The sequence below is a fragment of the Tamandua tetradactyla genome, chromosome 3, assembly GCF_023851605.1.
Source record: "Tamandua tetradactyla isolate mTamTet1 chromosome 3, mTamTet1.pri, whole genome shotgun sequence".
Taxonomy (NCBI): domain Eukaryota; kingdom Metazoa; phylum Chordata; class Mammalia; order Pilosa; family Myrmecophagidae; genus Tamandua; species Tamandua tetradactyla.
Window position 1 is genome coordinate 76,567,740 of NC_135329.1, and position 9,613 is coordinate 76,577,352.

General features: G+C 38.2%; 1 protein-coding gene across 1 annotated transcript; it reads right to left on the minus strand.

The window, feature by feature from the left end:
• Nucleotides 1–373: 373 nt before the first annotated feature.
• On the minus strand, nt 374–8,729 carry LOC143675656 (NEDD4-binding protein 2-like). The gene is given in 14 exon segments (XM_077151740.1): nt 374–444; nt 447–617; nt 620–827; nt 4,056–5,020; nt 5,065–5,118; nt 5,121–5,492; nt 5,495–6,507; nt 6,509–6,803; nt 6,806–6,839; nt 6,842–6,934; nt 6,937–7,398; nt 7,400–7,946; nt 8,047–8,315; nt 8,475–8,729. Coding segments are annotated over 14 exon segments (4,809 nt in total).
• Between the last annotated feature and the right edge of the window lie 884 nt (nt 8,730–9,613).

Consider the following 9,613-nt stretch of genomic DNA (forward strand, 5'->3'; position numbering starts at 1 on the left):
ATTTTGTTTCAAGGTTTTAATAGCAAGACAGACATTTGTTATTACTATTTTATGTAAAATAGAAATAATTTAATCTCTAGAAATTTAAAAATTACAGAGTCAAATAGTAGAAACTAGGAAAGACACAGCTCAATTTGCAAATTTAAATCTAAAACAATGTTGATTAACAGAGATGGCTTATTATTACATAAATATCAACTAGTTTTCCAGAAGCAAAACCCTCCAGCTTTGAAAGTATATTTAAAACATTTTTACATTTTAACATTGACTTCAATCAGGTTAAAGCAGATTCCAGACTAAGAGATGCAGAATTAAATGAAAATGATAAAGTTGTCAAATAGAGTGAGAGACAATGGCTTAATATTCATGTACTTCATATCAAATCAAATTTTTCCTGTAAGGCAATTTCTTCTGACATTATTTCTCTGAGTGATACTTTTTCATTTTAGCATTCCATTGATCAAATAAGGGTAGCATTTCAGGCCCTGCTAAAGTCTTCAGTAATTTTCTGCCTATTCTGTGAGATGATTTTTGTTCAGGATTATTGAGACTAATATGCCCAACCAGGGGAGAATCTTGGATATGCTTGCCACAGGAGACTTCTTCTTGCTTTATCATTCTATTACAAATTCCTTCCATTTCTCATGAATCACTTTAGCCAGATTCAGATCTATATGAACCACACGATCCTCAACTCTTAGAGATCCTGAATCGGTACCAACAGGGCCAAATAATTCATTGAGCTGAAAAGCCCGTTCAGGGGGTAATGCCAATTCCAGACAGTCTATGGTCAGAGATTTGGCCATCACTGGTGTAGGGTTCAGCATGTCAGTTTTTTTTTTTTTGATAACTTAAGTAGCTCTATGTTTATTAAAATAACTTAATTTGTACTTAAAAATTTTCCCCTACAAATAAAACTCCATGTGCAGGTAGCTTTACTGGGAAATTCTGCTAAACATTTAAGGAAGAAAAAATGCTGATGCTACACCAATGTTTCCAGAAAACTGAAGAAGCAGGAACACTTCTGTGATGATCTGAAGTTGTTACATATCCCAGAAAAGCCATGTCTTTTAATCCTGATTCAATATTATAGAGTCGAAACCTTTGATTAGATTGTTTCCATGAAGACTGACCCACTCAATTGTGGGTGTGACTTTTCTATTAGATTACTACCGTGGAGATGTGACACACCCAATTGTGGGTGTGGCCTTTGATTAGGTGGAGATGTAACTTCACCCATTCAAGATGAGTCTTGATTAGTTTACCAGAGTCCTTTAAAAGGGGGAACATTTTTGAGAAACCCTAGATGCAGACGCTTGGAGAAGTTGCTTCAGAGCCGAAAGAACCGACAGAGAGAGCAGATGCCTAGTCACAGATATTTGGTGATGCAGAGCCTAGCAGATGTCACCAGACGTTTGAGATGTTAAGCAAGGCAGAATCCAGAGTTGTGTCTCAGAGGAGCTATGTCAAGGCCCACACACACTTAGAGAAGAAACCATTGGTATCCAAAGACGGAAGCAATGGAACTGGAAACAAGGACCAACAGACGCCAGCCTCTTGCCTTCCCATGTCATAGACATTGGCTTTTCTTTTTTTTTTTTTTAATTTTTTTATTAATCAAAAAAGAAAAGAAATTAACACAAAATTTAGAAATCATTCCATTCTACAAATGCACTCAGTAATTCTTAGTATCATCACATAGATGTATGATCATCATTTCTTAGTACATTTGCATCGATTTAGGAAAAGAACTAGCAAAACAGCAGAAAAAAATATAGTGTTAATATAGAGAAGAGAATTAAAATAATAATACTAATAATATATATATATAAAAAGGAAAAAGAAAAAAACAAAAACAAAAGATACAAACACACAAACAAACAAACAAAAAACCATATTTCAGGTGCAGCTTCATTCAGTGTTCCAACCTAGTTACATTACACTTAGGTATTATTGTGCTGTCCATTTTTGAGCTTTTGTATCTAGTCCTGTTGCACAGTCTGTATCCCTTCAGCTCCAATTACCCATTATCTTACCCTGTTTCTAACTCCTGCTGGTCTCTGTTACCAATGATATATTCCAAGCTGATTCTCGAATGTCGGTTCACATCAGTGGGACCTTACAGCATTTGTCCTTTAGTTTTGGGCTAGACTCACTCAGCATAATGTTCTCTAGGTCCATCCATGTTATTACATGCTTCATAAGTTTATTCTGTCTTAAAGCTGCATAATATTCCATCGTAGGTATACGCCACAGTTTGTTTAGCCACTCGTCTGTTGATGAACATTTTGGCTGTTTCCATCTCTTTGCAATTGTAGATAATGCTGCTATAAACACTGGTATGCAAATGTCCATCTGTGTCTTTGCCCTTAAGTCCTTTGAGTAGATACCTAGCAGTGGTATTGCTGGGTCGTAATCCGTTCTGCCATTCTATGTCTTTTGATTGGGAAATTCAGTCCATTAACTTTTAGTATTATTACTGTTTGGATAATATTTTCCTCTACCATTTTGGCTTTTGTATTATATATATCATATCTGATTTTCCTTCTTTCTACACTTTACTCCATACCTCTCTCTTCTATCTTTTCGTATCTGACTCTAGTGCTCCCTTTAGTATTTCTTGCAGAGCTGGTCTCTTGGTCACAAATTCTCTCAGTGACTTTTTGTCTATAAATGTTTTAATTTCTCCTTCATTTTTGAAGGACAATTTTGATGGATATAGGAGTCTTGGTTGGCAGTTTTTCTCTTTTAGTAATTTAAATATATCATCCCACTGTCTTCTAGCTTCCATGGTTTCTGCTGAGAAATCTACACAAAGTCTTATTGGGTTTCCCTTGTATGTGACAGATTGTTTTTCTCTTGCTGCTTTCAAGATCCTCTCTTTCTCTTTGACCTCTGACATTCTAACTAGTAAGTGTCTTGGAGAACGCCTATTTGGGTCTATTCTCTTTGGGGTGCACTGCACTTCTTGGATCTGCAAATTTAGGTCTTTCATAAGAGTTGGGAAATTTTCAGTGATAATTTCTTCCATTAGTTTTTCTCCTCCTTTTCCCTTCTCTTCTCCTTCTGGGACACCCACACCACGTATATTTGTGCACTTCATATTGTCCTTCAGTTCCCTGATCCCCTGCTCAAGTTTTTCCATTCTTTTCCCTATAGTTTCTGTTTCTTTTTGGAATTCAGATGTTCCATCCTCCAATTCACTAATTGTAGCTTCTGTCTCTTTAGATCTACCATTGTAGGTATCCATTGTTTTTTCCATTTTTTCTTCTTTGTCCTTCACTCCCATAAGTTCTGTGATTTGTTTTTTCAGATTTTCTATTTCTTCTTTTTGTTCAGCCCATGTCTTCTTCATGTCCTCCCTCAATTTATTGATTTTGTTTTTGAAGAGTTTTTCCATTTCTGTTCGTATATTCAGCATTAGTTGTCTCAGCTCCTGTATCTCATTTGAACTATTGGTTTGTTCCTTTGACTGGGCCATATCTTCAGTTTTCCGAGCGTTATCCATTATTGTCTGCTGGTGTCTGGGCATTTGATCAGATTTCCCTGGGTGTGGGACCCAGCTGGTTGAAAGCTTTTTCTGTGAAATCTCTGGGCTCTGTTTTTCTTTTCCTGCCCAGTAGGTGGCACTCGTGGCGCTCGTGGTGCTCGTCTGTCTGCACGGCAGTCGGCCCGGGAAACCGCGCGTGGAGGCGGGGGTCGCTGGCCGCCGCGGCTTGGGGGAGTTCCGGTCCTAATTGCCCAGCTGGCCCGAAACGCCAAGCGTGACGGGAGGGCCCCACTATCCAACGTTCCCAGTCAGACCGGGGAGCCACGTGCGTGGAGGGGACCCCAGTTGCCAGCCGCCCTGGCCGGGAAAACGCGCGCCCCTCGGGTATCTCACCGCAGCAGATTCTTCCTGCCCGTTCAGCTGTTCCAGAATGGGGTACGCTGTCTTTTTGGTCTCTGCCGTGACTCCGGGAGCTGTTTCATATTGTTTCTGTTTCTTTAGTTGCTTTTCTGGAGGAGGAACTAAGACCTGCGCGTCTTACTAAGCCGCCATCTTCTCTCAGCATGTCAGTTTTATATTCTTCACTAACTCCTGCTGACAAATTACTCCCTGCCATTAGAATTTTCTCCATTTCCTATTCATCTTCATTCATAAATTCTTCTGTATTTATATGAAATTTTGCATTATCCTTTGGAAGATTTGCATTTTTCCTTACTTCAAAAGGGCCAGTAAAATGAATTTCTTCATTTGATTGAAGATCTGAAATACTCAAAACAGAGTTTAAAATATCAGACACATTCACAGAAGAATGTACGTTGTCACCAATTTCTGTGGCAACTAGATTCTTCTCCATTTCACTCAGGTCTGTAGGGGTGGCAGCTTTTAGAGTACCTGGGAAAGACTGCTTCATGCTGTACAAACCTGAAAGCTCTGCCTGACTATTAGGAAGTGGTTCATTAGTATTCTTGAGATCTACAGTAGCATTAGGAAATACACTTGTTATTAACCCAGGTCTTTCAGGAGTTATAGCTCTTATTCCTGCTTGCTCTAAATCTCCATTTACTGCATCACAGACAGGCTGTGGGTCTATATTACTGATACCAAGTGCCTGGCTAAATTCTGGAACAGGAGAATTAGAATCCTCTGAAGTCTCTCTTTGACTAATAATTTCCTTCAAATTCAAACTTTGAGAACTTGGCAAAATTTGCGATTCAGCATATGATTTTTGAAAATTCTCAGATTCAGTATCCTCACATAACTTAGTTTCAGAATCCAACAAAAGGTTTGTGGCCCAAATAATATCTTTGTTACACCACTCATATAGGTCTTTTAGGGCTTCTGATGAAAAGGATCCAAATAATTTACATAAAATGTTAAGACTTTTAGATTCATCAGCACTGGTAAGGTCACTTTCTTCAACATATGTGCTTTTATCATACATTACCCTATATGGAATTGCTTCTTTAGCCTCTGATTTGGTGTTAATATTTAAAGCTTTGTGCTTAAATCCATCTAATCTTCCTCTTAATAGAAGATTAATAGAAGATTAATTTTCCTGTCTAATCTTCTGTTAATTCTGACAGAATCTGAAACAGTAATTTTATTCTCTTCTACTTTCCATGAGAGAGAAAATCCTGTGATGCGGTCTGGGTACACATGCCTACTCCTGTTCCAGAGACTCTTGTAGATTTATCCTCTGGAAATTCAGTTATAATTTGTGGTTCTACTACCCTAGAAATAGCACTTTTGGTAAAAGTAAGAGATAGTGCATCTTGTCCATGAATCTTTGTACTCTGACAAGACTTATCATCATGAGGCATTTCATTGGGTAGCATTTCAGAACATCCTCGAGTTGAGCTGTCCAATGTCTTTGGTTCTTCAGGGCTTGTGCCCCAACAGGCCTCATGTGTTGTGTGTAAGGATATTTCCTTCATACTGTCATTAGTCCCAAATTCTAAGTCTGGTTCATTTAATCCAGCCTTTGGCATTCTTGATCTGTGCTCTGAGCTAAACGATCAGACAAAGGCCAGTTACCCACAATGCTGAATGAGTTTGATGTATTTTTTTCAGTATTTTCATAAGTACCATATTTACAGCTATTGAGGAATTCTAAAGTATCTTCACAATTTGACTTCTTGCCATCCTCTATACTTTCATGTGGACATCCTTGTTGCTGCATACTATCTATATTCACAGATACGCTATTATCTAATACTCCATGTAAATGAAGGGGATTATACTTCTTGTCACTTTGTATAGATGCAGTTTTTTCCATTCTTCAGTTCCTTTTTGTCCTCTGACCAATAGTCTTATCAACTGACCAGTCACCAACAAAATTTGATAGCTCCTGTCTCGGGAACTTTCCCAAAGTTGATCTGCTTTTTTGTTTCCCAAAGGCTTTTTTCTTTACAGTTGATCTTTCTTCCAACATTTCACCAGATAAAGATTTTTCATCTTGAGCAGACATAGTCTTTGTGAGTCTGCAGTATTCTTGATTATTTTCACCATAGCAAAAATTTGGTGATACTCTCTCTACAGAACTATATGCATCAGTTTTGCTGCACTGTTTTTCAGAAGCCATTTCTACTTGCTCTTCTTTTTCACTTTTGTCTGTTACTTGTACTTTGCTTTCAGAGTCAGAAAAATACATTTCTAGAGCTTCCTGAATGAAAGCACTCTGAATGCTATGATTCATATCAGCTATTTCATTTTCTCCTTTGTTTAAATCTGCATTACAAAGATAAGCAGTATTCTCGGGTGACATAGTTTCATTAATCAGTTTGAGTTTCTTCTCTTCAGTTAACTCTAGGTGTTTCAAAGATGAGGATAAAATGTTTTCTTCCTTTTTAGAGGTAATATCTTCATTGTCTTTTGGACTGGTAAATCTGCCATAAGAAGATGCACAAAACTCAATACATTCAGCTTTCTCTTGAACTGAAGAGCCCATGATCATTGGCACTGAAACAAAATGCTGATAGTTTTCCAACATTCTTGTTATTTTTTCTTTGCTTACTCCTTGCAAGTTCCTTTGGTTTGAACTTCCACCATATATCTTGTTTCTGGAAAGGGACTTTATATTTACATTTTTGAGACAAAGCAACATATGGCTTCATTTCCCATGCCTGTAGGTTTGTATTATCTATTATTATAGCAGATACCTTCTTCTCAAATGCTTCTTTTGTGCGATTCTGGTTCCATTCATGTGCTTCTCCTAAGTACTTTATATCAAACTGGTACTGTCCATTTATGTAAAAATAATCATCAGTACTAAGAACGATTCCAGCCAGATTATCCCCTTGCAAAATCCTTGCCAAAAGGATTTCCCTGATCCTGGAAGTCCTGAGAAGGATCAGGGACAAGAACTAGTCCAACATAAGATGTCTTCTTTCTTACAGTCTAAGAAACTGGAGTTTCTTGTACTTGATAAGCACTACTTCCCTCTTTTTGTTTCTCCATGCCTTTGCTGCAAAAGTGTGAGAAATAACAGAAGGTGGAAATGTATAGCTGACAGGTCTCCAGCGTGTAGCTGTGGTCATGACAGGAGTTACAAAGCCATGGTTTCTTTGAAAGAGGTCAAAAGCAGAAATCATTGGATTCCACATCGGTGGAGGTGGAGGAGGAGACAGTAGTAAAGGAAAAGGGGTAAGTACCGGGCAGTAATTCATATCCTTCCCCTTTGGTGGCAGTTCAGTATATTTGCATGGTTTGAAATTGAACCCCTCAGAAGGTACAAGCACATCAGGGGCCAAAGTAGATTTCTGACCCCCACCTGCAGCAAGTAAATCGAGCCCTGGGTTTTGTGCAGAAAGATTTAAAGGAGACTGAGGTGTACTAGCATCCAAATCTACAGGGACTTCAAAGAATTGAGCCTCAGTACATTCAGATTCTAAAGGTTCCTTCTGTCTTTCTTTCATCATGATTGCTACAACCCATGATAGAGTCATCTGGCACATTTAAAGAAGAACTGAGAAGACAATCATCAGGATAGTCATCTTCCAATGCCAATGTGTTATCCCCTATAAAACTTTTAGACTCATTCAAAACTGAGTGTGAAATTAAGGGATATGCACTTAATGTAGAGGCAGAGTTCTCTAAATTTTCATTTTGCAAATCCAAATTTTGTGTAGAAAGAATGGAAGTCATACTATTTGAATCTGAATTTATAAATTCACCAGAGTCACTAAAATTATTAACATCCTGCAAAGGCAAAAATGAGTGTACTTCATCATCAGGAGAATAATTCACTTTCTCAAAAGCATTCTGTATTAAGGAATCCAAGTATTCAGTTAGCTGCATGTTCAAAAATGAATCCATTTTTGAATCCTCCCTATCTCCATCAAAAGGACACTTTTCCATTATATCATCTCCTATTGCACTTTCTTGGGTCCCAGAAGCAATTAAGCTTTTTAAAGATGATTCCTCTGTTTTGGCATTAGCAGCAGATAATTCTAATAAAAAAATTCATGGCATTTTCAACTCAAAGGGTTGTTGTGAGGATTAAATGAGATAATCCACGAAAAAGTGCTGTGCACAAGGCCTGGCACCTATTAAGCACCCAATTATTGTTCCCTTTGAAATCACATTCAGAAAGCATCTAATATACTACATCAGGATCCAGATCAGAAAACATCTCTGATATATTGGTGAAGAGTTCTTCCTGATCAATTTTTGTCTCATACATGGAAGGAATAGCAGTGGTTGACTCCTCATGACTAGCAATACCGGACACGACAACTTCCTTAGAGTCTGTAGTCTTCTGAAAAGGACTCCCCCTAAGATTTTTCCTTCTCCTTGGTGTTCTGATTCCAAAAACTAAAATGCTTCCCTTTTTTTATTTAAGATGTTTGATATTTAAAACATACCTCAAAGAAAACAGGGTTATATATCTTGCATATTCCAGCAGTAATAGGACGTTTTTAGTACCTGGAATACTCAGGTCCATCTCTTTCTCACAAATAAAATAAAAATATCATGTGCCAGATACATGCATTATCTCATTTAATCTTCCCCTGCTCCTGCAGCGGTCGGAGGACGTTGAAGCCCGGGCCGTCACCCTTTCACTCCACCACCACTGCACTCTCTGGGGCTGTGCTGGGTTGGTGAGCAGTGGTGCCCGCAGGGGGCGGGGGTGGGGTGGGGTGGGGAGACGCTCGGCCAGAGCGCCGGGTGGGAAGACACTGCCGCTCTCCGTCCGGCTGTGGAAGAGCACCCTTTTGTATCTTCCCTTCTGAAATAGCATTCTTATTTTATTTTATTTGCCTAATCTTCAATGAGTGGCTTTCAGAATATTTCTACTATGTATTTTAAAAACATTGGATATTCTGATATATGCTATATATTTCACTTCATTTTGTTTTCATAACATCCCTTTAAGATGAACATCAAACTATTTTTCCTTTGAATGGCCCCAGTGTTCCAAATAATTCCAGTGATTTGCTTAAGACAGTCTGAAAGCATGGGCATTGTTGAGTGACACAAACAAAGGCTTCTGACTTAGTGCAGGTAAGATCACATTTTACCTGTCCTTAAAGTTCTCTATTTTCTTTCCTTTTTTCTTTATTTTCTTGTTCTCTGTAAAGGTATGATTTAAAAAATACAGGATTACATTTAGTCTCCATAATGTAAGTGAAGCAGATTATATGTTAACCCTTTTTAGGTTTGGTTCAGTTGCTTTGAAGAATCTGTGGAAAGCAGTGTCTGTACATGGTGAGAGCCTTTCACTAATGATAGATCTAGGTAACATTAAGACCCTGCTATGTGCTGAACACTCCACTGAGAACCTTATATGTAATATCACATTTTGTCCTCCCATAAACTGTATGGCAAAGGGGGTATGGATAAGAAAAGTGTAGCTTAAAACGTTTAGGTAACTTGTCAAAGGCCACTTGGCCAGTTGTAAACCTAGCAGTCTGGCTCCAGCGCCCAGATACTAAATTTTGCTCTACTATAGCTTGGCTGCATTTTTTTTTTTTTTTTACATCTAGAGGGATGTGAATTTCTGCTCAGTGATATATAGATAGATATAGCAGACAGGTTACAGAGTGTACAGGTAGGTGAGAAGTGTAGGTGGTTCCATAATGCCTTCTAGCCAATGTAGGCAGAAAGACAGGAGTGTCATAAAGT